The following is a 26,744-nucleotide window of genomic DNA, read 5'->3' as shown; positions in this document are numbered from 1 at the left end:
AAAACATGTGACAGAGGACTGGAGTTGGCTATTAGCTCAGTGGGATAATATTCAAAGCCGGTTTCCGACCGCTATGGGGTACAGTGTGACCAATGAGAAATAGTCAAAAAAAGCAATAAGAACGGTTGCAGTGCATTCGAGCTCCATATCAAACAAAAAGTAAAATTACATTTGTTAGGGTCACGATGCGAACCTGCACGTCTACTGTAATATCTTAACTACAGTGTCGGATTTACCATTGTCACTTAACTGGCGATAGGACATAGTCCATAATTTTCTCTTACGCATCGTCTGAACTTTGCACTTCAGATAATAAGGCGTCCGTGTTAAGATTCTGGCTAAACCAATTTCCTGACAAAAGACACAATTTAAAAGCTGTATTTAATCGTTTATTGTTTTTAAAACGTATGATATTACCGAAGGAGTCTCTAATCATTAGAATTATAGACATGTGTCCGTACTCTGTCGAATTTACCTACTTTTAAACCTTTATCCTATACCCTATAACTATGTTCAGATCGTACCATACCTTACCATAGCCTTCTCTTCATCTAATCTTGAGATATCTAAAGGCAGGCTGCGAGATGCACTTGCCGAAAACGTAGCAGTCACGCAAGCACGAACGCCCACTCTGCCCCGCCCCCTGGGCTACAGAAGCGCGGTGAAGGACGAGCTCGCGTTATTCTGGATTGGACTCTACAAAGACATAACATAACAGAAAAACAGCAAGAGGAAACGACTCTAAACGTTCAGCGTTTAACGTTCAACTGGGAGATTTTCAAGTGGATCAGTTCTCACCGACAGCTGCGTCTTTCTTTCGAGTGGGATCGGACGAGCGTGTGTGTTCTGGTCTGGTCCAGGGTTTGATCAGAGTTGTGTTTGGACGTCTAAAAGTTTTTCTGCATTCGCCTATGACCAAGACCACATTGGAGTGATACCATATATCAATGATGGGGTTTTTGTTTTGCTTTGGATTGAATATCCGTGTTTGCTGCCGAAGACAGTGAACGCCTAGGCACTGTGGATGTTTATATTTTAATATTTCGGGAGGCAGTTCCTAGACATTATTCCATTAGGATTTCCCAGGTGTCCGCTTTAAGTGCGCCAACATGGGATCGGTGTCACTATAGCGCAACCCGCACATTTTTGCCATTTTTCTCCTTTTGCTTCTGAACGTCTCAAGTTTTAACAAGTAGCGATTTGAACAGCATATAACCTGTACCACCTTTGGAATTACCACCATGAACTTTGTTGTCAGTTTGGTACAATTATTTTTTGCGGCGCTCCTTCATCTGTCCGCTGTAAAGGTAAGGCTCAGTGTTGGTATGGTGGGGAGGGGGTGATAAGCTGAACTGATTATTGAAGATAATGTGCTTCATGTTTAATTAATGAAACCCTTAATGATTAATAATTAACGATCGCTCTTGCAATGTAATTTAAATCTCTCATGAGAGCTGTTTCACTGACAGCATTTTGGGATGGAATTGTATGGCTTTTGCACATTGTATCAAGACTGTTGAGTAATTTTTATTTAATTTCATTGCGCTTAGTGTTAAGGGCAAAGAGTGTTCAGAGCAGTAACGTGTTGGGGATGACAATACAGAAAAAAAGCATGAAGTGTCCATTAATTCAATTTAACTGAAATCTACCAAACCCATTACAATAACTAAACTGGGTCATTTAGGGTATCTTATTTTCTTTACATTCAAGTGCAATATTAGTAATCAATGCCGTTTGAAACTACCAATATCAAACGACAAAATTTGTTTTATTGAATTGGTTGGCTATTCAGTGAATGGCTGTAACATGGTATTTCTCTCGCAGTTGATCGGTACAACCGGCAAGTGTGCGCAATACCGTCATCTTTGCAGACATGTGGATTTCGAACGCATCACTTTATTTCGCATTGCATTCCCACCTCCCCAGATTCTTTTAACCAGGTTGTTCGAGCATTACACTTAATTTGGTTTTACCGGCTTAATTCAACTATCTCACGCCTCCCTGCACAATCTCATTTACTTTTCCATTAGCTTAACAATGGAAACTTTTGAGTCACATGAGTTTGTAACGTCCGTCATTGATGTAATGTTTTACACGACCTATTGTGGTATAAATATTTTGCTGTTTTGCTGTTTACACGCTATTTGTAATGTATTGAATATTCAAAGGCAAGTGCCACAAAACCTCATTCTACACCATAAAATTACCAAATACATTTATAAAATTGCTGCTATTGATGTAGGCCTATGCAAAATGACCTCCTTCTAACAGGTGTCTGACAGCGAACCCTAATAAACCCACTCCAATACGTTTGCAATGAGGCAGATGGATTACTTCAGGCTACTTTAGTGATGAATTCACATCGGCATGTTTCTCACGCAATGTTGAGAGCTGTTACACCAGTCTACCACCTGCGGTAACGTGACTATCCCACAGAGCAGCCTATCGGGGGAATCGCGGGAAGTGATTATCCAACACACTCACTTACCAGCAGACGGTAGAGCTGTGGTGTATATGGATAGTATTAATTCAAAAAGCACGATATCATTCACTCCGTAAAAAAATCTGTGTTTAAGACACACAGTGACGGGTCAACTGTAGCTAACTGCTTTGTTGTAGTACAGTTATATCATTGTGCCAACTTTTTGAAGTCCTCCACACACTACCACAAGTTATTAGAATATTTTAAATCGAAGACTCACAGTTTATGTGTTTTCTTTTTCTTTCCCGCTAGTGTGCTCACATACCCAAGGAGGGAGAAAAGGGTAAAAATGAAGGTAAGTGAAATATTGCTTAAGTTTACCATTTTCATTTACAAAACGTGTGAAGCGTTGTGCACTGGTGATGTAAAAACTAAGTAGGAGAATATACCGCCACCTGCCGGAAGTGTGGGCTGTCTTGAATGCCAGCATTGATTTGAGCACTCTCCCTTTTGAACTTCGACATAAAGAAACTAACTATAATGAACTTAAAGAGACAAAAATAAAATTACTTAACATATAACAAGACCTACTTTCATACTAGGATCAGTCAGAAAACAGTGTTCGCATGCTGTTTATTTATTGACCATGACAGAACTCATTTGAGTATAAATGCAAAACTCAAGGTCAGGCTGGGGTGTTTTCAGCAGTGTTGCATGGTGTGGCCAGCAGAAGAGTATTTCATGTTGATACTGAGACCCACGGGCACTCACTCCCACAGGACCATGACCTTCATTCTGTGCGAGCTGCTCATTGTTTGTACTCAAGTCAGACGTGATAGCCAACTATCAGCACAGTGACAGGTTCAAACAGCCAAGACAAATGGCAACAAGATTTTATAAAACAAGCCACACAGAGTATAGCAGCCAAGTTTCACAAAGAAGGCAACATTATCTGTGTTTTCTGTTTGTTTAGTTTTTTCACTGTAAGATGTCAGCATCAGACATAAAATCAGACTAAAGTTGTGACTGCAGAAGTGAGTGCAAATTTGATAGGCCTGTTGCAGAAGGTGGGCATTTAAAAACAAAAGAAAGAAAGAAAAAAGAAAGAAAGGATAGAAAACAGCCATCTGTGTTGGGTGGTGGCACCCATCCCGGCGAGGGAGTGAGTGAGCCAGGCGTTTAACGACAATGACCTTGTGCAGCAGACATCCTTCCCGTGGGCAGCCAAACACAGGCCTTATCCCAAAGAGGCTGTTTTGTGTTTATGTGCTGGCACGCAGCTGTGTGGATTTAGGGGCTATGCGGAGCCAGCCATCGCATAAGGGGTTGGTATTGGTGTTGTGGTGGTGGTGGTGGTGTTAGCAGAGGCTGCTTTCACCGGTGCAGAAATTGGCTTCCATGCGTGGCGGTGGGCTTATTTTTTTTCCCGGAAGGGGTCAGGGGTGAAAGGTCAGCCCTGGCGCCATAGTGCCTGAGGTCACTGCCTCCCAGGCTGCTAGTGGGGTCACGAGGCACAGGGGTCACACAGAGCAGAGCGACAGTCAGCTGTGCTTGTCCGCGGATCCTTCTAGAACGTGGCAGTTTATGCCCACCCTAAAAAACTTAGGGCATAGATTGGAAAGTGTTAGTGTTTGACGTGATTTTTTTCTTGTATTTGATCTTTTTCCTTTCCTTTGTGGATATGTCTCTGTGTGTGTGTGTTGCTGAATGTTTCGCCGGGGAAAAATTAAGACCCTCGTCCGCACAATGGCTGCCATTGTAAGCACTAGGAGCTACAGATCTGAGCCTTTGTTTATCTGCTAAGCTGGATTTGGTTATGAGCATGGCCGAGGAAATGCCTACACCCTTTTCTGTGACAAAGGAACACAAGAGCCCTCCTCCACTGCTGAGCTAGGTGGAAAAAAAAGTCAAAATAAAAGGAGGAACCGGATGGAATAAAGCATGAATGAAAAAAGGAGAGGGACAGAAGAGATGTTGCAAAGAATAAAGAGGTGGAATTAGGGGAAAGGATGAGCAGTGAGAGAGGAGTGGCTTTTGAAAGACAGGTGCTAAACACAGCCACCAGCTCTTACCCAGTGTGGGCCCTCGCTGACGTGATTATTGCATAATCTGTTGGAAAGCAGGGGTGGGTGTTGAGGCTTTTGTGGTTCCTTGTTTGTTACAACAGGCCAGGGCTCCTCACACCCCCTCCCCTGGGTCTGCATAGGGCACATTAGGAACATTATTTTAGAGGCCTCATGAAAATGCAGTACTTTTGAAAAACAGGTGTGAGTTTGGATTGAATTGCCATATTTAAAGAATTTGATCTATATCCAATGCTCTCTCCCTTTCTTTCTCCCTCTCTCTTTCTCTCCCCCCTCCTTTCCTCCTGCAGTTGTTCCCTTCATGGAGGTGTTCAATAAGAGCTTGTGTCGGACGCGGGAGACTCTGGTGGACATCTATAAGGAGTACCCGGACGACACTGAACACACATACCACCCATCCTGTGTGGTGGTCATGCGCTGTGCTGGGTGCTGCGGTGATGAGTCACTCGAGTGTGTTCCCACGGAGACACGCAATGTTACTCTGGAGGTGAGTGAAGGACCCCTCCCAGTTCAGCACCCCCCCCCCCCCCCCCCCCACACACCCTACGGTCACACTCTAACAACTCACCCATCCCTGCAGAACTCCTCACCGGTCTCAAGCCTGTGAGAGTTCAGAGAGAGCAGGTGCAAGGACAGGAGAGCCAGAAAGATAGCCAAAGGGAGCGAGAGAGAGATTACATGTTTTACGTTGCCAGTGTCAAAGTGTATTTTGTCAAGCCATTTAAACTCTACTAAAATAAATTGAATCAAACTGCATTGAAATAAATTGAATTGTTACAGAGTGACAGCCAGATAGACAGACAGACAGACAGGCAAGTGAGAAAGGGTGTGAGATGGTTAGAGAAAGAGTCGGTCAACAGGTGGTGATTTTTCCCCGCTTTGTCATTTCCCTGTGTTTCCTCTCGCCTTCTGTTCTGTGTTGCTGTGCTGTGTGGCTAGCTGGTGTGTTGCTGTGCTGTGTGGCTAGCTGGTGTGTTGCTGTGCTGTGTGGCTAGATGCTGCGGGGCTAGCTGGTGTGTGGCTAGATGCTGCGGGGCTAGCTGGTGTGTGGCTAGCTGCCTCTGTGTATATGCCCTGCTCTGCCCAGTCCTCTTCAGCTGGAATTGAGGCAAACAGCAGATGCAGCCTGGCATGTCAGCTATGTTGTTTACCCCTGTGTACTCTGTTTACGCCCCTGTTTATGTGGTCAGCTCTCCCTCTTTCCGCTTCTCTCTCTCACTCCCTTCCAACCATTCTCCGTGTTCTTTATATTTCTACTGTATCTCTCAGTTGCGCTCTTTCTTTCATTCAGTCTTTCGCAACCTTTCTGAAACATTTAGCTCTTTTACTTTGTCACAGTTGCTCACTGTCACTCACACTCTCTCTCCCTCTCTCTCGATTCTCTCTCTCTCTCTTTAAGTCACTTTTTCTCATGACTGTGCCTGAGAGCATAAGAGGCGGTGGAGGAGGATAGCTAAGGAATGCAGCAGAGCACATGCCTTCCACCAGACCCAGTTTTAATCAGCTTCTTAATCAGTGGCCAGAGAGTGGTGTGATGGTGGTCAGAGCAGAGAAACCGAGGGGCGGTCACCAAACACTAGGGAAAACGAGTTACTTTTTTGTTGCAGTTCCTGCAGTGATAAAAAAAACAGCCCATTTTGTTCTTCTACACTCTGATAAAAAAACAGAACACACTGCTCTCACATGGGGATTTCTCCTCTCAGTTTGTGATTTTAACCCACTGACTTTCTCTTTTGTGTCCCCCTCAGGTAATACGAACCAGACAGCATGTACAACAGGGTAAATGCCAGCTGAGTTTCACGGAACACACGAGGTGTGAATGCAAGTAAGTGTCCTGATGAACGCCAAGCAAACACCATCCCCATCTGCCAATGAAGTCGTGCATACCCAACACACCGGGGCTAAAATGTGTCTCTTTCTTTAATTTCTTTTAGACCAAAGCAAGAAGTCAAAGTAAAGAAAGAAAAGTAAGTGAACTCTCTTGTCGTTGTTCATGCTGATTGTGTGTGTGAGGGGAGGAAGGGAGGGAGTGGGATGGAGGGAGGGAGGTTTCTGTGTGCTCAGTGTTGCCCCAATCTCTCCGAACAAGAGTGACGTGGCGTGGTGGCTGGTGGTGATTTTCCACACGCTGATTTAGCCCAGCTGCTTTTGAGGCAGTCGACACAGGCTTCGGCATTTAAAGTTGCATGAGTCACCACCCTCACCTCTGGGCTTCTCTGGGCACACAGGGAGAGGGCATTGCTGTACTTGCCACTTGACCACAGACGAGAAGCAGTCAGCTGGACACTCCACTCCAGGCCCCCCACCACCATGGCCACCGCCGCCTTGGTATGCTAGCGGCTAACACTAATGTTAAAGCTAAAGGGAACCACATGATGGTGAGGGTGCAGTATCTTTACAACTCGGGCATGTGGTGTCTCCCTAAAGGCCAATTTATAGTCCAGGTATGTCGCGCAACAGTAAATGACGTAAAAACAACATTTGTGCCTGCCAGGGTGTCGCAGAGCTTGTTGCGAATATCAAAAACTTTGAGAGGGTGCAGACGTTAAAAACTTTTGTCACTCACTCTGACTGGATCACTGGAGATTTGATAGACGGTTTACCTTGTGGACATGGATACGTCCACCTGGCTAGGTGATGTTTTTAGCATCTTAGGTAGATTGCAGTGCCAGCTGTAAAGTTTATATTTAATGAAATGTTGACGTAATTAACCGCTGGGGAGATATGATTTCTATGTTAATGATAGAGTCAGAAGTTTAAAGAGGAAAATGTGCTGATCAGGATTGTTCTGTTCGGCTTCCATGGTCAATATGAACTAGTTAACTACTCAACTAGATCATGTATCTAGCTATGTAGCTGAGTTATAACACATTCTGTTCTGTGCCAATTTGTGATCAGCAACAGACAATGAAAGCCCAGAGGTGCTACACTGTTGCCAGACCCCCTTCGTTGTAGTCGAACGACATTTGTCCCCTGGACTATAAATTGGTCTTAAGGCAGTCAGCTGTAAAAATAGAGAGTAAGAAATAGTGAGAAAGAGAGAGAGCTGTATAATAGGGTCTGTATGGGTTTTCTGCCCTTCCAAACAACTCAAATCGCTGTCCGCACCCTCCCTGCTTGAACGCATCTGGATCTTCATGTACCCATAATGCCTCCGGAAGTTTGGTAGATCCGACCTCTAGGTTGGAAAAGAACCAGACAGGTGCGTTGTATGTTCACCTTAACTGGTGTCCAGATTTGAGGGACTTTTTATTGGACCCATTGGGTTCCGCTGTGGAGAGTTTGACATCTACAACGTGATGAGCGCTACTAAGCTAGCTAAAGTTTTTGCAACAGCTCAGAGGGCCTGTTTGGCCAGGGACCACCCATGGCCCCTCATGACGACATGGCTCTCCAGTTGCTGAAGACTGACCTAGGCTGCTTCCAGATACTAATCATAGTAGCAGGTGTCACTCGGTTAACCCATTTTTATTTTTAGCGTTGTAAATAGTGGATGAGCCTTGGGGTCGAGAGACATTGCAGTTGGTCAGTTTACCACATGGATTTGAGGCGACTGTTGTGTTTGTGTGTGTGTGTGTGTGTGTGTGTGTGTGTGTGTGTGTGTTTACGTGTGTGTATGTGTGTGTCTGTGTGTTTTGATGTCACTGCACTAGTTTGTGAAGGAGTCCTGGGGATGTCGTTTGTCTAATTGGATGAGCGGCGCTCGTGTGTGTGAGAGGCTGCATCTTTCACAAGTTAGAGGCATTGGAAAAGGATAGGGGGCAATGGGATCATGTTGGCTGAGAAGGCTAAATGAAATCCGTTTGTCATGAAGAAGGGAGGAGGGGGGGGTGGTGGTGTGGTCTCATTGCTGCCCCCCGCCCCCAGCCTAGCCTGGCGCTCAGCACGTAGGCAGGGCTCTGTGGGGGAGGGGCAGCTTGAGGACATGGACACAGACTCACAGGCTCAGGTCGAGCTGCCTTATAGACAACACCTTTTCGTTGGCTGTACTCACACATTTTACTCACATGAACTTAACACACAAAAACACAGAAATGCTTACACACACACACACACACATACACACACACACACACACACACACACACACAAACACACACCATATTACAAACACACACATACATTCTCAACAACTAAGCGACCCAACTAACGAACCTAACCTGAACCCACGTAAACCCAACTAAACAACACACTCCCACACGCTCTCACACAACAACAGCAGGCAACCAATACACACAGTTAAGACGACCTGACACACACAAAAACACACAGACACAAATAGACACTCGATAGCTCTACTTAAAGATAGATGTGTTGATTCCTGTTAGGGACTTTTTTTTTATAGCTTCTCGCCTTTCCTGTTCTCTTAAGTAGCATTGATTAATTGATATCTCTGCATGACTGTTCCTGGTTCAATTTAGATATTTAGACCTTCTCTTTTTCTTTCTTTCTTTCTTTCTTTCTCTCTCTCTCTCTCTTTCTTTCTTTTTTTGCATTTTTTCTTTCTCCTCTTGTTTTCCAGAAAACCCAGGGAGGGGAGGGGCAAAGGCCAAAAAAGAAAGAGAAAAAGAGAGAGGGACACGGCCGGCAGGCTGGAGTTCTACACAAGCACCGCACCAATCCTGCACACGGGCAGTGTCTCTCTCTTGGTCTTTGGCTTGATGGCAGCGGAGCTTCTGTGCTCCGCGTAATAACAAAACATAACCAAAAATACAAAACCAAACAAAATTACATAATCCAACCCCCCGTATTCATTGCCTGGCAGCTTTCCACTCCTCTGTATGTCCTTCACGTTATTATTTTTTACACAAACCCACATATTTGAACCCCCTTCCCCCTTCCCCTCCCATGGCTAAATGATATGAAGTGTTGCAGGCCAGCGAGGAGCTGGCAGGTAATGGTTTCTTACCTCTGCATGGCTGTATGGCTGTATGGTTGTCTCTGAGCCACTAACCTGCAGGAGAGGAGTGAGCGTGTCCTTCCCCGTCCTCCTCCACTGTCCCAGGACCCAGCCCGGTGCCTCAGTTCGGTCTTCTCCATTGTGTGTTGTGGGTGCTGGCAGCTAGTGGTGGGGTTGCTGGCTTACAGTACCCCAGGCGCTCAGTGGGTGAATGTGGCTGTGGAAGAGTGGCTTTGCTGTGCAGGTGACTGTGGAGGCTTGCATCAGGCAAAGGCCAGAGAAAGGAGGAGATGGTTTTTGTGGGCAGATGGTGAGAAGAGAAGAGGGAAAGTGGCCTTAGTCAAAGTGAAACTGCCAGCGTTCACGTTTGACAAGGCAACCCAGTCCATCTTTGCTGTGGTAAATGTGAACATTTAAATGTCATAAAATCATAAAAGATACTGCACCTCTCAGCCACCAGGAGCTAGTTTATTTTTTTACTTATTCTTGCCCCCCTCCCGTTAAGTCTCGTAGAGGAGTGAACTGGGACTGTGCCAACAACTAGATTAGGGCGAATGATTGCGCTGCGCTCGTGAGTGTTAATCCTTACACTGAGCCTCTGCTGTAAGCCTTGGACCCATTAAAATGCCAACCTCATTCACCTGTCTGTGTCCTGTGCTGCATGACGCTAGAGTGTCAAGATTGGAGCCCACTGCTCTGTCATACATGTGTCATTTCATGGAGCAATGTTGTTTTGTGTGGTGCTATGTGTGAGCTTTGTCTCATCATGCATGAACCTGTCAAAAAAGTGTGTATGTGTGTGAGTGTGTGTGTATGTGTGTGTGTGTGTGCATGTGAGTGTGCATGAGCGAATATGATTGCGTGGGTGTGTGTGTGTGTGTGTGTGTGATTGAATGTGCATAAGCAAATGTGATTGTGTGTAATGTACAGGATCATGTGTGTGTGTCTAAGAGTCTGTGTTCATTGTTGCCTAAATGTTGCCAAAATCTTATCACACATGTGTGTTTTTGAGTGTGCGGGTGATTGTGTGTGTGTGAGAGTGTGTGTTTGTGTGAGACACATCATGTGTGCATAAGAATCCATAAGCTTTCCCCCCATCACATGCTACCTCTGCTCTCCTCGTTAACACAACTCTCCCTTAACTTAACTTACCTTACCTTACCTTACCTCTCACCGGCTACCTACCAGGCTGCCTAGCACCATATGTAACCATGGCATTAATCATGCAGTACTCAAGAATCACTTACTGGCTTGAGAATTGTGGGATAGCTCACTGTTGAAGGTGGAGGAGGAGGAGCTCAGAGGTACCAAGTGATGATGAGGGGGCGCGAGAGGGGGCTGAAGGGTTGTTGTTTTATTTTGGGTTTTTTTGGGGGGGAGGGGGGGGGGCAGGATGGTACAGAATGGTGCATGAGTGTCTGTCTATCCCTCTCTCTGCTCAGAACGCTTTAGCTTAGACCTCTCTCTCTCTCTCTCTCTCCTTTTTGCTTCCCTTGCAGCCACTGTGAGCCTTGCTCAGAAAGAAGAAAGCGCTTGTATGTGCAGGACCCTATCACCTGTAAATGTTCCTGCAAATTCACACAATTACAATGCAAGTCCAGACAGCCCAGGCTTGAGTTAAACGAAAGAACTTGCAGGTTTGTTTACAACATGTTGTGATAAGCAACTTGCTTCGGTCTCTCTCTTTTTTTGTTTTTAATCTGATCTCTGATCAAGATGCCTCAATGTTTTCTTCCTTGCAGAGAAATGCATGCTTCTCTGATGCCGCCTTGGTGTCCATTTTTGTGCTTTTGTGTGTGCCCGTGTGTGTGTGTGTTTGTGTGTGTGTGTTCATTCACCTTTGTGTGTTTTGAAGGACCTTTTTGCTTTACTCTGCAGTGGAGTGCTTGTATGTGCTTGACATCTTTGCTTGATGTCAGAACTGTAAATGCCAATCTTACGCATTGGTCAAACCTAGACAGCTGCTCATTCTGGCTGAGACCCAGCGCGACCCAGGGGCTAAGTTAGATCCATTTCATGATCAGCTAAATCACAATATTGGTGACAGCCACAGAGATTTCATAGATTCTTTTTGTCCGATCAGCCAATCCGTGTACCCTAGCCAACCCAAAACGCACCCATATTGCCCCTTGAGGAAAGATCGATAGGCTCTGTGACTTCAATGCTCAACTGAACTTTAACTATTTGCACTATTGACTGAACAGTGCTGTGGCAAGCTCAGCTGTCACCCAGTGTCATGTTTGAGGCCCGTCATACAGGACGTTCTGGCACCAAGCAACATGAATGTGTGTGTGTGTGTGGCTTTACCAAGAATTGTGCTTGGACCTGTTGCACACCACCACTCAAATAGCTCCTGAATATGGATACTATGCGGGTAGCTACTTACTCGTACCAAGGGCCATAGATTCTTACTAATGCTACTGTAAGCACACTCAATTTCAGATTTCTAAGTGCACTTCATCAGGTCAGGTTGGTAGACTTTTGGACAACATTTGGATAACACATGACATGACAACCAAATCTCCTATTTTGTTGTTATGTGCCCAATTTGTACAGACTCTACAGCATTTGCATGGTGGATTATTCACATTAGGTTCTTATAAATATTGAAATCCTGATGATTTGATTTGAAAAGAATCTGAGATGGAGTTATTTTCTCACAGTAGCATTGGCTAGGATTCATGGCCCCAAGTATCTCACTCTCTTTGCCTCTTTTTCATCTCACTCAGCAATACCGTGACTGAATATGCATTGCAACCCAAGCATCATTAACATCATCCAATCAAAAGCCTAACCGCAGAAAATCAGGCCAATCAAAACTCACTCAGGAGAGACGTGTTGAAAATTGAGTGGTTGAGGAAACAATAAGAAGGAGTCCATGCTGCTTGCTTCTCGTGGTCCAACCTATGTAACCTGTGACCATACTAATTGATGGACGTGCCGTGTGGTTTTTGTGGGAACATTTTATGTCTGCTTTGAGGGCAGAGTGGGAGACACTCTTACACACCCTGAGTCTTAGAGGAAAATTCCGTCAGCTCCCCACCCCTGAGCCTAATTGAAATCATGACCTTTGACCTCTAACCCCCCTTCCTCCCCCTCTGTGGTGTGCTCAGTATTAAGAAAGCACACGATGAGGGGGACCAGGAGATGCAAGTCTTATTAGACATTGGAAAGACTGAAAGACCCCCCCCCCCCCCCCCCCCCGTCTTTAGATCTCCAGGATTAGGAGGTGTCAGATTGTCTCCTACTCCCACCCTTCATCATGGGGTAGTTTTTTTAATCTGCCCTCTCCATTGTGTCTTTGCAGATGTGACAAACCAAGAAGATGATTAGTGGAGAAAAGCGGTGGAGACCGAATGAAGGAATATATTTTTTATACGTAGCACTTTCTTTTACACGTGAGGATGCATTCCCTGGGCAGATTGAAAGACAAAACAACAACAACAACAACAACAACAACCACAACAGCAAACAAACAAAACAAGAATCGAAGGCAAAAACAAACAAACAAACAAAACGCATTACGAGCGCAAGAGAGAAAGCGTGAAAGAAATCCTCCCTTTCCAGATTTTAATATATGAGTGTATTTGTATAAATATATATTAAAGAGATGATGACAATGTGTACCGCTGCTATATGAATTGGAAACACTACATTCAAGTGAACGAATGCACCAGTCGGTGCGTGAATGGGATCTTCTTCAGTGCCAGTGCAAAGAGACTGCTAGTTGACAGGGCTGACTGTGGTTTTGCTTTCAAAACCAATATTTTTCAATGTAACATGTCACTGGATAAGGGTCTGCTGTGGAGAATATATATATATATATACATTATCTATGAATATATATATGTTTATATTTTATTAAAGTGGTCACTACCATGACTTCACTCGAGAGAGAGGTGCAAGGAGAAGGTGTCTCCTAGCAACAGTTGGACTAGGGAAAAAAGTTTGAGACACTTTCTAATGGGACTGAAAATGGCGGGTCCAGGGTACACATAGCAGTCCGAGACACGTGGAACCCCTCTCCCTGTATGATGTGACCGCCTTCCATTGCTGGAGACTCTCGTCACTCATCACAGATGACTGTACTGACTAACATCCAATAGGACTTGGTTGTGAAAAAAAAATACTTCTGAAGGGATATTAATCGTAGGTATATATAGAGACAGAGGTGATCATAAAACAGCTTGATTCCATTCTCTGCCAGAGAACAGCATTGTGCACCGCGGGTCACATTCAGTGATTTATCCAGTATGTTTGTTGTGTTTCGTTTTTTCCAAAGAAATTAAAATTGCACACATCCTTAGGAACTGTTCCTGGCAACAAAATAACCACACCATCTGTATATGCATACCTAATATCCCTTTTTGTAGTACATTACACATAATTTATAATGCTAGAATATGTTCAGTATTCAATGTATTTAAGTTGATCTATTTATATGCAGTGTTATTGTTTTTTGTTTTTGTTTTATTTTTATTTTTTTTTTGCTTTGTCTTTCTTGTCAATGTCATGAGTCCTGGCGGTTGATAACGTGAAAACTGTAGACGACTTTTTTTTTTTATAGAAAAAAAGCAAGAAAAGAAAATCACGGAGAGAAAACAAAACTTTAACATTCCTGAAACGCTGTTGTCTGGCGACTCAGCGTACGCGTTCAGGCTTCTCAGCCTTCGCCTGTGAAATGGGACTCTGGTGGCAACCGTGGCAACTGCACAGACTCATGGAGTGACTTTTTGTGCCTGCCATGCTAAAAGTGCCTTATGGAAAGGTACTAAATGTGACTGATCATGCCCAGAATCAACCAATAGCAGCTTGAGCTGTGTCTCTCGGGAGGAAGTGGACTAAGATGGAGTTGGAGTTAATGAGAGTGCAGAGTTGTTCAGCCCTGTTGCTAAGCGATAATGCTCCAGAGGAGGCAACTTTCTTGCAGCCTTCTTGACTAATAAAGATAAACATTCTATTGTATTAAAAGTGATGAAACTGTTATTGTTTTTGTTTCTTTTTTCATGTAAAGTCACGTTTTTAGTATATTTTCACATTAATATATATTTATTTTTGGTTTAAAGATGATAATATTAACAGTTTTTTTTGTTTTTAGCGAAACTATTAAAACATATTTATTTTGAAAGGATATTGTTTTTTATTAAATGAAAAATGAATTCCTGTGTGGGGCCCTGTCTTTGAACACCATCTCAAGGTTGACACACAGCACACTTGCCACACTTCAAATGCCACCGATAAGTAACTAGATATGGATACACAGAGCAATAAAAGACACATCAAACATACAGCCGCGGAAAAAATTAAGAGACCACTTCAAAATGATCAGTTTCTCTGGTTTTACTATTTATTGGTATGTGTTAAAGTAAAATGTACATTTTTGTTTTATTCTATAACCTACTGGCAACATTCCTACCAAATTTCAAATAAAAATATTGTCATTTAGATCATTTATTTGCAGAAAAATGACAATTGGTCAAAATAGCAAAAAAGATGCAGTGTCTTCAGATCTCGAATAATGCAAAGAAAACAAGCTCATATTCATTTTTAAACTACACAATACTAATGCTTTAACTTAGGAAGAGTTCAGAAATCAATATTTGGTGGAATAACCTTGATTTAAAATCACAACTTTCATGTGTCTTGGCATGCTCTCCACCAGTCTTTCACATTGCCGTTGGGTGACTATGACAATATTTTTATTTGAAATTTGGTAGGAATGTTGCCAGTAGGTTATAGAATAAAACAAAAATGTACACTTTACTTTAACACATACCAATAAATAGTAAAACCAGAGAAACTGATAATTTTGAAGTGGTCTCTTAATTTTTTCCGCGGCTGTATACTACAAAAAACGGCACTTATTTATGGAACAATGGAAAAACCATTCATGGGGAACATTATACATACACAGACACCCAGTGAAACTGCACAAGTTTGTAGCAGAGTAAATTAGCTAATAATCAGGAACCACAGATATACATCACACTTTCTGTCCACAGAGTTCTGGTTCCAGAAAATCCCAATCTGCATAGAACCTGCTCCCGTAGTCCCATGAGTTGAGAACATATGTAGTTTTCAAACCTGTTACAACCACTGTATGGCAGTTTAGGGCCATGTGATGAGTTTCCCAAATAAACTTTCCATGGCATGTAATTACACGGTAGGATAATGATCTCATTTACAGAGCTAAAGTATTTCCCCAATTGGGATAAGTGCCCTCCCGTGCCAGTAAGTGTTCCCTTCTTTATTGAGTGTGTATTCCGGAGCATTTAATGCACATTCCTCTGGGTTCTTTAAAATCATTCACCACATAAACTGCCCGTAGAATAGAGGTTCCTCACAGCCAAAACATGCATAGTGACACTACACAGAACCTTATGGAGATGGAATCACTGGCCTCTGGCTGGCCCAAGAATTGGGTTTCTCACAGCAGAAACATGTAGAGCCCTGAACAGAACCTGCATCTGAGGGTTCTTACTACAGTCTCTAAGGTTCCCTGTTTGGAGACTGATACACTGTCATGTTATGTGGGCAATACGTGTTGACCACTGGGGGTGGAACTGATTCAAATACCTGGTTTCTGGGATATCTCAAAGAAACAGCTTGGAAAGATGCTCCAGCACCTCCAGGAGTGCCCTCTCCAACTGTCTTGTCTCTGCATCTTCTGTCTTGACCCTGCATCCTCTGTCTTGACCCAGCATAAACTCTGCCTGTCTGTCCTAGTTCTCCACCGCTTACTCTTGTCTCTTGCCTCAAACAGCTGTCTCAGTCGTGCCATGCACACCTAATCCCCATCCAAGTGCTAGTAAGGGTGATACATCTTAGGGTCCCCTACCTCTTGAGCCGCCAGTGTCTTCAACATGCAGGATAATCTCACAGGACTCACAGATACACACAGGACGTCTGAAACAGGGGTGACACAAGATTCCCCATGTATTGGGAAGGGTGATTGGCAGTTGGGAAAGTTAAGAGCCATGAGTCTGGGGGCCAAGTCAGTCTCCACTGGTTGAAGAAAACATATTTTTGCTCAAAAAGACACAGATGGGGTGTATGATTCGGCAGCCTCCACTCTCTCAAACGTCTCCTGATCAACGCTTCCAACAGAGAAAAAACGGCATCTTTTATGGTGTCCACCAGCTTAGCACAGACCTGGCCGGGTGTCAACGCCATGCAATTGGTGGTCAGAAAAGCTTTTTTCTTTCTTCAGACGGTAATGTCTACAGAAAATTGTGAGAAAAAAAGGGCCTGTAGTACTGTGAAATTATGGCGAAGAGTGATAATTTTCAAAGCCATAGTCGGTGTCTGTTTGTTTTGATTAGTTTTCCCGCTGTCCAAAATCTGGAAAAAGGGAAAGAAAGTGTTTGAATATCAGGGTAGTCTTTTGAAATTAAACATTGACTGTGAGCCATATTCTTTAATGTATTCACCCCAAATTGTTCTCAAAGCTCTTAATGGTATGGGCTCTTTGGCAGGGAAACGTTGTGATTTGCAAGAACCTCTCTAATTAGAATCCAAAATTACCTAATGGTTGTGTTCTTATGCAATTTCATGCATTCCTTGCCTGCCCACAGAGCAGGCATAGATTAGCAGTATGTCCCCGGGGATCAAGCCCAGAGAGAGAGAGCGAGCAGAAACTATTGATAGGGTTCACTTTTACATCCCTCCTCTCCTCTGTGTTGCTCTCTCTCTCTCTCTCTCTCTCTCTCTCTCTCTCTCTCTCTCTCTCTCTCTCGCTTCTGCGTGAGTTCATTTACTGTAATAGGGTTAGAATCACAGTCTAAGAATATGGTTATGGATAAAAAGACCCTTTTTTTTTTAATGTTTTTTTTTTTTTTGCAATGTGGATTTTCCGGTACAGTAAGATATATGAGACGGGTTTGGATGAGCTAAAAGGGAGGCGGTTTCATTCAGGAAAGAGCTTACTTCAACAGGCGCCAGTATTGCATCAGGTGAGGAGTGAAGAGGAAGAGCTTTTCTGAGTGTGGGAAGTTTTCTGATTGAGTGCGTAGCGGGGATGACAAAGTGGCACTCCTCAAACACAAGAATGTGCGCTTGATTTGAGGAATCACATATCTGCAACTGCATCAGATCCCCTCAATCACCACAGCTGGCACACTAGGGAGAATCCCTGGGACCTCAGGAGCTCTTATTTGGGGTTGTATACAGATGTAATCACTAAAACTGCACAGCAATCAGGAAGATGTTCTCAGGAAAACGTAGCAGGTTGAATTTACCAGAGTTAAACATTTTTTTTAGTTTTACTCAAACTGAAGTAGATTTGATTCTAATTTCTGAAGTAGATCTTTGAGATTAAATGTGCTCGAATTGGATATGCAGTGTGATTCTGTGGTTCTGAGATTCAAATTTTTGGGTGTAAACTGAATTTAGTCTGAACTCATTTCAAGCTGAACTGAGCGCAAATACTACAATATTATGACCACAACCTTAATTCGAGCTTTGATTCCAAACCAAATTCAACCTGAACTGAGTCAGATCGTACTGATGTTTAACATTCATTTACAATGTGATTCTAATTTAAATTCAAATGGAATTTAGTATGGTTGGTCTTTATGGAAACAATATAAAATGAGTAAGGGTTTGTTGAGCCAGTCATCTGTTTTTTTGAACTAAAATGTTTTCAACAGGACTTCTTGGGGTTAGAAGTAAATCCACCGGCTAGAATATTTGAGCCCAACAGCCAATCAAATTACCCCCTTGTGATGATCGGCCAGGATTGTTTATGGCTCGGTCCGAGCCAGGACTAAAAACCAGAGTTTTGAACGGACAGGTAAAGGAGTGTGAGAAGTAATTCACTGAATTTGATAAAAAGTGCATGATCTTAGAATCGCCAACTGTACCTTTAAGTATATTGTAACACAGCACTTCGCAGTCCTTCACTGCAACAATGATTACAACTGAGTATTACTGTCTTTTTTTTTGTTCCAAGCAATGAACTTTGCTTCTGATAACATAGTTAATCTTTGCCTCGAGTCATGAATTGAATGAGTATTACTGGAACAGGCTTGTGTTTTTGGCGTTCCGGTAACGGGGATGGAACATGAAAAAAAAATCCCCTCACATTAAGTGAAATGAAATCGATATCTCAGGCACTTCTGATTCATTTATTTTTAGAGGTGGAACTTCAGGATCAGCCTTCAAAATGGGATTACTGACAATGCTGGTGTGTTTCACATCAAGTGGGGAGGCAAAACATGACACACTTATGGAGCACAAAAAACATAAATACAAGCTTCATCGCAAACCAGCTCATTTGTGGCATTAAAACGCCCACAGGAATGCCACAAATGATTTGATCTCCGATTAGGGTGGAATTTGAAGAATTGGCCAACTTTGACCCCTTGTAAACTTTCAGGCCCACGGTTAAGTTGGACTTTAAACTGCTAGTTTAGCAACAACAAGTCATTGTGGTTTGACGTGTTTCATCTGTTAACCCTTCGTCGCCTCTAGCTTGTCAAACATACTGTGCAGTATTCTGCAGGTCCCCACGTGTTCTGCCAAATGCCAGTTTGTCTCTGTGAGTGTACTGTATGTGTGTGTGTGTGTGTGTATGTGTGTGTGCAGGTCCCTGTGTGTCTCACCATGAAAATGTAATGGGGTAGCAGGACTGTAGAGGATTTACTGTCTTTCTTTTTACTTCACTTGCACTCTCTCCCTAACACACTCTCACACAAACACACACACACACACACACACACACACACTCACACACACACACACACACACACACACACACACACACACACAGTCCAGAGTCTCAGAGCTGTGCCAGACAAGGTTTAGAGTCTACCACCCTTCCCATGCTGAGGAAAGACACCCATAGAGGGTGAAAGTGTCAGGCTTTTGGTAATGTGTAATTGATGGCCTTCTGACGGAGCTGAGGTCAGTTTCCCTCGCGCGAACCCTCCTCTGGAGGCATTGATCTGGATCCGTGCCAGATCTCAGTCAGATCTAACCCAGATCCTCCCCAGATGGTGTCTGGGAAAATCTCGAGCTGCATCTGACACTGGCAGAGAAGATGCAGAAAGGGGATTTTTTTTCACCGGCTGTGTTTCGGTTTCAACACAACAGAACCAAACTCAAATGACCAGCGAGAACAGTATGAGCTCCACAATCTTGCACCTGTCACCTCATGGTAACTGTCGGGTCAGACTGTAAATTGTGTGCTCTGTAGCTTTAAGAGACTCTGTCAGCTATGTCACCTGCTCGCCACGGCAACGTGTCTACGATCAGGTACGCAGTGCCCTGCGACCGGATCCACACCACGTCACCAGCTCTGATCTCACACGTGCTATGATCTAAAGAGAGAGAGAGAGAGAGAGAGAGAGAGCGAGCGAGAGAGAAAGAGACCCAACAGTTACAGTTACTAATCTGACCTAATACTGACTCAATATTAAATGCATATTTGTAGCGGACCAGAAACAGTGAGTGACTATGTGTGTGCGCATGAGTGTGTGTGTGTTTGAGTGTAAGAAAAAGGGAGGGAGAAAGTGTGAGTGTGTATGTGTGTGTGTGTGTGCTTGGGTGAAAGAAAGAGGGAGGGAAAACGTGTGAGTGAGTTCAAGGCAGCCAATATGGCACTAGCTGGCACTTTTCTCTTTGGCCTATATACACACACACTCAGACAGACATACTGTGTTATTTATGCATGTTTATGTGTGTGTGTGTGTGTGTGTGTGTGTGTGTGTGTGTGTGTGTGTGTGTGTATGTGTGTGTGTGTGTGTGTGTGTGTGTTTGTGTGTGTTTGCTTTAGCCAGTGAAATAAAGTTCAAGGGCTTAAGTGGAAGGAAATAGAGATAAAGATAGGGGGAGAGAGAAAGAGATAGACAGAGATGGAATTTCACAAGTGCCTCCGTAAGAGACAGGTGATACCTTATAAGGGCGTTTTCACAGGTGAGGTTCAGTCTGGTCCTAGACCTTGCTCACCCTCTCACCTCTCATCTGCCTTACCCCCGTGACCCCACAAGTCTCCCACTACCTCAGATGAACTCTCTCTCTCTTTCTCTCTCTTTCTCGCTCTATCTGACTCACCACCCTGTTCCCTGAGGGATTAACATATATCTCTGATCTAATCCACATATCATCTCTTTTTTTCCCTTTTCCTCCCCTTTTCCTTCACTGAACACACCAATCCTCAGCTAATGTGAATAGCTGTATTAATTACACAGAGCTATGCGCATGCGACTGGAGGAATGTCAATGCATCTCCCGCTGGGTGATAATGAAGTCAGTGAGGGTGTGAGAGTGTGACAAAAGATGGGGGGATGGAGGGGTAAGAGTGAGGGATAGACAGCAAGAATAGAAAGAGAGATATACAGAAAGAGACAGGCAGAGGGTTTTTGACATGAGAGAGATAAAAAGACAGGGAAAGGTTGAAAGAGAGACAGATAGATAAAAAGAGAGAGAGAGACATAGAAAGAGAGAGAGTCGGACAGACAGACAGATAGATAGATAAATAAATAGATACATAGATAAATAGATAGATAGATAGATAGATAGATAGATAGATAGATAGATAGATAGATCAATAGATAGATAGATAGATAGTTGGATGTAGATAAAGCCACTCTCTCTCCATCAGTGACACTTTAGCCTTGTACAGTATGTTGGGCAACTTGAGCTGTCTGCTTGCTTGAGTTATTATCTGAGTGGAAAGTCAGTCATTAAGCAAACACAGATTGCAGAGCATCATTGCATTGCACTGCATTGCATTGCATTGCGTTGCCTACTGTAGTGTCGCAGTGGCCTGTCTGCTGGGAGCCCACCATGAGTCGAGGAACCAGACAATTCCAGCATCTTCACCCAGTCTCACACGTCACCCTTTAACTCCAGCATCTTTACCCAGTCTCACATGCCACCCTTTAACTACCAGGCCCATGCACCAGGCCCATGCAAACTGCTTTGATCACAGAAATTGATTGATTATTGAAATAACAGAAGGTATTTCATGAGGCACGCTGACACACAATGCAGGGCAGAGAAGGCTAACCAAAGACTGTGATAAGCAGGCCACTGAAACGATACATGTTTGATGTCCACTGCAAATACGCCCAGGTAGAACTTTTTAGACTGATTGATATTTGATCAGGTGAACTCATAACCAGATAACGGCGAGATCATTTGCAGCGTGACTTGCCGTCAATTAAATGGCAGATGTGGAGCGAGTCACTTCACAGCACATGCTAGCCAACTCTGCCTCTCAAAGCATGACTGACAGAACTGCCTCTCTCTTCACAGGTGAAAGACTAGAAACTGAGAAGGCATTTATTGTAATGTATAATAGACTCACTAGTGGTGGAGGAAGCCAATTCCTGAAAGGGAAATCCTAAGACACCTCATGGCCTCAGTTTTTAGAGACTTTGGAAGGGGAAATGAATTTGACCATGCATGTCTCCTGCTTCCTTTTTCGTGAGACATCTTCATGATTACACATGAATGTTTGCAGTCAAAAATCTACACACACCAAACCCTGCAGTGTGTTCCCATCTAATGTCAAACATTCATTAACATTTATGAGGGCATATTATGAACATTTAGAATTGACTTATTATTAATAAATGCTTAATACATGCATTTGATATAATTGATTTATAACCACAATGGATATCATGGTGTTTGTGTTTGAGTGAGGCGGCAAAGGCTGACAGGTCTTTTGCACTAAGCCTTTGATAAGCAAAATCGAGGCAAAGGAGTGTGTTTTTGCACGTGTGTGAAAGAGTGCGTTATTTGCCTGTGTGTGAAAGAGTGCATTATTTGCAAATCTGTTTAAAAGAGCGCGTTCTTTGCACGTGTGTTTAAAAGAGTGTGTTCTTTGAAAGAGAACATGTGAAGCTGTGGGGGTTGGGGATGGGGGTACGGGTCAGAGGGAGTGTGTTTGAAGCCGGGTGCTGCGGAGGGCAGGACTGGGGCGACCGTTTGTAGTGCGGATGATGTGGAGCTTTGTGATAACGCCACAGAGACTGTGCCCAGGAGAGATAGGGCAGAGAGCCTGCACAAACCTCTACCATGTACACACACACATGTACACTTACTCAAAGATACACACATATATATACACACATATATATACACACACAATCAGACATACACATAAGATCATGCTGTCAATATGTAATTTGGTGCTTGTCATTTTTGCTTGTTTCATTTTTACCTTTAATAAGAGGCATGGGTGGGGTATTAACCTTCTTAAAATCAAATATTGTAGCTGTTTGTGTGTGCATGTTGGTATGCAAGAATATGTGGCATGCCCATTCTGTGTTCGTGCGTGTGTGTGTGTGTGTGTGTGTGTGTGTGTTTGTGAAGATGTAGTCTAAACAGCAAAGTGTCTGTGTGCGTGTCTGTTCAGCCTGCGTGTGTTTATAGTAGTGTGTCTGGGGGAGGTATGTTGAATATGAGTCTGAGAGTGCTGTGCAGATGTTGGGGGTGGGGAGTTCATCTAATAGGATCCTGAGTAAAACATGCCTGCACTCCTGCAGATAAGCCAGGCTCACTGGGCTCAGAGGGAAACTGTCTCACCAACACAACCACACACACACGCACACACACACACATACACACACTAACACAGCGAGGGAGAGAGAGAGATCTCTCTGCCTCACATACTCACAAAACACAAACACGTTTGTCTTTTTATACAGCCTGTTCAATATTGCACCTTCATTGCGCCTCGCTGTTCTATATAAAATGGATCGAGACATAATGGGCAATCATTGTTGTTCTGCCTCTGAGCTGAGTTGTTCACAGAGCCAGATCTACGCCTGTGTAAAAGGGAGATGATATATTCCAGCTCCGACTTATGCGTCTGAGCCCAGTGTAAACATAATAATGTGGTGATGACTCATCAGTGGATTTTCAGTGGATCTGCTGGGCATCAATAATTATATAACTTTATAATAAAACTTTTTTCTCGTTCAATTTAACACTCATTTTTAACCTTTCATAAAGTCAAGGTCTCTGTGAGATGTCAAATTAATTCAATGAAGCTAGGGGTGAATTTTTGCTTTTGAGTTGGAGCTCCGACTTCAAGTGGTGTTTGTTCTAGTGTAATGATCTGAAATGGAATTATCCTAACTCTAAGTGGTCTCGAACACGGCCTAAAGGTCAAGCTAAACACTACGTTAAACGTCACACCTCTGCTACTGGAACCCCTGGAAAAGGACTGCAGAGTCTCCGTTCTGCTGCATTGCTGTGGTGCGTCAGTGAGTTCCTCTTCTAAAGTTTTCAACATTTAATGTTCAGCCTTATCTGATGAACCACATCGTGATCACACATTTTCTCAAACTCCCTTCTCTCAAACTACCCCCCCTTTCTCTCTCTCTCTCTCTTTGTTCACTCTGTCTTTTCTCTCTACTCTAGCCTTATCTCTCCATCCTTTATTCTCTATGTCCTTCTCCATCCCTTTTCATCCAACCTTAATTCCCATTCTCATTTCCCCATTCCCATTTCTCTCTGCATCTCTTTCTAATTTCCTAGTTCCCCCTCTCCTTCTCCTTCTTACATCCGTATCACTCTCTCCTTCTCTCATTTCCGCTTTCTACATCCTTCTCTAATTCCATCGCTCCCTCCCTCTTGCTCTCTCATACCCTTCCCCTTAATTTCCTCCATCTCTCTCTCTATCTCTCTCCATCTCTCTTTCTCATTCCCCCTTTCCTTGGCCCCCCTTGGTCGGATTTTTAAAAGTTGACCCCCACCCCCCTGCTGAGATTGTGGGGAGAGAGTTATGTCCCTCTCAGCCACTTCGTCTTTCTTCCCAGCATGTCTCTTGGGCCCTTAGAAAAATGTCCAGTAGTGCCCGCAGTAAAACCTCTGCCCACAATCTAGCACAGCAGCCGGCTGTGATGCAAGTTCGGCCCGGACCTGGCACACCATCCTGACTCATCAGCTCCCCTAGGAGAGCAGTCACCGCCATGAAGCCTTGTGTGATAAACGACTTGGGCTGCAAGCCAGGGGGCTCTCTATGGGAATGGTGGGGTGATTCTCTTGTTTTTTTCGATTTGTTAGTTTTTCCCCCCCTCTCGCTTCTCTTTTTTTCTGATCTTGTTGTTTTCCTTTGCGGTTGTGTCTTTCAGGGAGTCCACTGCCCCCCCTGGTGAACCAGTGCAGACCAGGCAGATGTGTTTATGATAAGGTGACACGCAGAGCAGTGGTTTGACTGCGGCCACTGTAAAATAAAAGCTGGGTGATAATTACCTACACCTTCTTATTATCTGCATCTATTTGCATATGTGTGTTTTTTGTGTTTGTGTATGTGTGTGTGTGTTTGTACATATGTGTGTAAGTGTGTGAATGTGAGTGTGTGTGTGTGGGGGGGGGGAGACGGAGAGTGAGAGGGAGAGGTTAGGGGATGGGAGAGGTTTTTTTCTCGTATCCGTCTCACGTGAATTCTCCGTCCTACACAGCTAAGCGTTCTCAGGGTGCACTGGCTATATTTGCCCCTGTTCTGATTGGGCTGATTTTGTTTTCTTTTCGTTCTTTTCTGTTTTCCCTGTTCTGTTCTTTTTTCGTTCCTTCTCTCCTCCTCTTGCAGTGTGCACTGTTTTGCTCACAGCTCCGGCGTAAACACACTATGGCATTTCCGCCACTCAGAGAGTTTCATAACCAACCAGATTAGATCATAAAGACAACGGTCATGATGGAGTGATGTGCTACCGAAGTGTGTGTGTGTGTGTGTGTGTGTGCATCCTTTGTGTGTGTGTGTGTGTGTGTGTGTGTGTGTGTGTGTGTGTGTCTAAATGTGTGAACATGAGGAAGGTGTAAAATTCCAGAGAAAGACCCAGGTGACGGGGAAAGCCGGCCCAGACATGAGTGCATTCCACTAGTCACCTGATTTGAAGGTGTGTGTGTGTATATGTGTGTGTGTGTGTGTGTGTGTGTGTGTGTGTGAGTATGTGCGTGTGTAAGTGCGTGTGAAAGAAGGGGAGGGGGGAGTTGGCAGAATATCTTCCACAGCACACTTGGGGATTTCCAGAGCAAATTATGAAAAAAAAATGAAATTTGGCTAAGTTGATGTGTTGAGACAAGCAAAGGGGGGAGTGGCAAGAGAAAAGATTCAAATTCACATAAAACAATGCTCAGTATAAACACATCAGTCACAACACTGGCATTTAAATCTCCACCGTGCCAGACTTCCTTTGGGAAAACTCATAAAAGTTTCTGCCCTCACTATGGAGCACTATCAGGCACACTGGGTGAGCGCACTGAGCATGCTCAGAAATGCCTGACACAGGGCTCACCTCACACCACAGGAGAAATAAACAGAAGCGATATGCACCTCATTCATATGGAGCCACACACACACACACACACACACACACACACACACACGTACACACATCCACATCTATGGATTCATATAAGTGTGTTTTCATGTGTATGTCTACAGTATATGTGTACACAAAAATCACAAATACACACGCACACACACACAATAACACTCACATACACACACCAATCTCAAGCGGAATCTAAACAGTATGGTTACGTCATACGCGATGACAGTCAGATGTCCCTTACTGTAAGCTGTCCTCATCACAGACAGACTATCTTTCTATCCCCCCCTCTCTCTCTCTCCCGATTTATCCATCTATCTATCTATCTCTCCATTTATTTATCTATCTGAAACCCTATGTAAGACCCTCAGCAGCCCGACTATATCTCCAGTTGGCAAAGAGAGTGCATACCTGAGCCTGAGTCGCACCTTCACCCACTCAACCTCATTAAGCCCTCCAGTAAAACTCTCACGGCTGAACTGGATGTCATTGAACCCCGTCCAAACACCCTGCGCTGAGGTCAGCGATAGGACAAGGACAAGAAAACCACAAGTGCCCGAAACACTTACTTGCCCTTATGGGGCAACAACGAAATTGGCCAATCAAAAGCAGCAACCGATCGGTAACCTTCAGCTTTTGCCTACGCTTCTTCACCGCCAATGAAAACTTGGCACAGGCGAACGACTATCATTTCATATTTAGAGGGAGGAGTGAGTGGTGAGTAGAATGATCAGGCTAGGGGGCGTTTTTCCAGTAGCGCACCATTCCTGGATCCTGATCTGACATCCATCAGTCACCTGCTAGGTGGATTGCCCCTGCTCCAGTCAGGTATGGTTTGTTCAGTGATTGCCCCTGCTCCAGTCAGGTATGGGTTGTTCAGTGGGATGCCAGTGGAGTGGCTGAGTGCCATTGTACTCAGTAATCCTTATCTCTAACATCCTTAATTGCTTATCTTGGCCGATAACAAACCGCTTTCAGGTTTACAGGACAGGAATTTGCTTACAGTGTAAGGTGTGTGTGGGTGTGTGTGTGTGTGTGTGTGTGTGTGTG

At 43.9% G+C, this 26,744-nt stretch overlaps 1 protein-coding gene across 3 annotated transcripts; it reads left to right on the top strand.

The window, feature by feature from the left end:
• Window positions 1–695: 695 nt before the first annotated feature.
• On the top strand, window positions 696–14,534 carry vegfaa (vascular endothelial growth factor Aa). 3 transcript variants are annotated; one of them, XM_080858411.1, is made up of 7 exons: window positions 696–1,307; window positions 2,735–2,777; window positions 4,797–4,993; window positions 6,255–6,331; window positions 6,441–6,473; window positions 10,906–11,043; window positions 12,714–14,534. In XM_080858411.1, the coding sequence occupies exons 1-7, from the start codon at window positions 1,242–1,244 to the stop codon at window positions 12,733–12,735; spliced, it is 576 nt and encodes a 191-aa protein (XP_080714537.1). In that variant the 5' UTR covers window positions 696–1,241; the 3' UTR covers window positions 12,736–14,534. The 3 variants fall into 3 exon arrangements, with proteins under 3 accessions (XP_080714537.1, XP_080714538.1, XP_080714536.1); XM_080858412.1 differs by lacking the exon at window positions 10,906–11,043; XM_080858410.1 differs by lacking the exon at window positions 12,714–14,534 and having other exon boundaries at window positions 9,029–11,042.
• The last annotated feature ends 12,210 nt before the right edge of the window (window positions 14,535–26,744 follow it).

Source organism: Sprattus sprattus (genome assembly GCF_963457725.1).
Source record: "Sprattus sprattus genome assembly, chromosome: 19".
NCBI lineage: Eukaryota > Metazoa > Chordata > Actinopteri > Clupeiformes > Clupeidae > Sprattus > Sprattus sprattus.
Note: the sequence above shows the minus strand (reverse complement) of the source record. Positions and strands in the feature narration are given on the sequence as shown.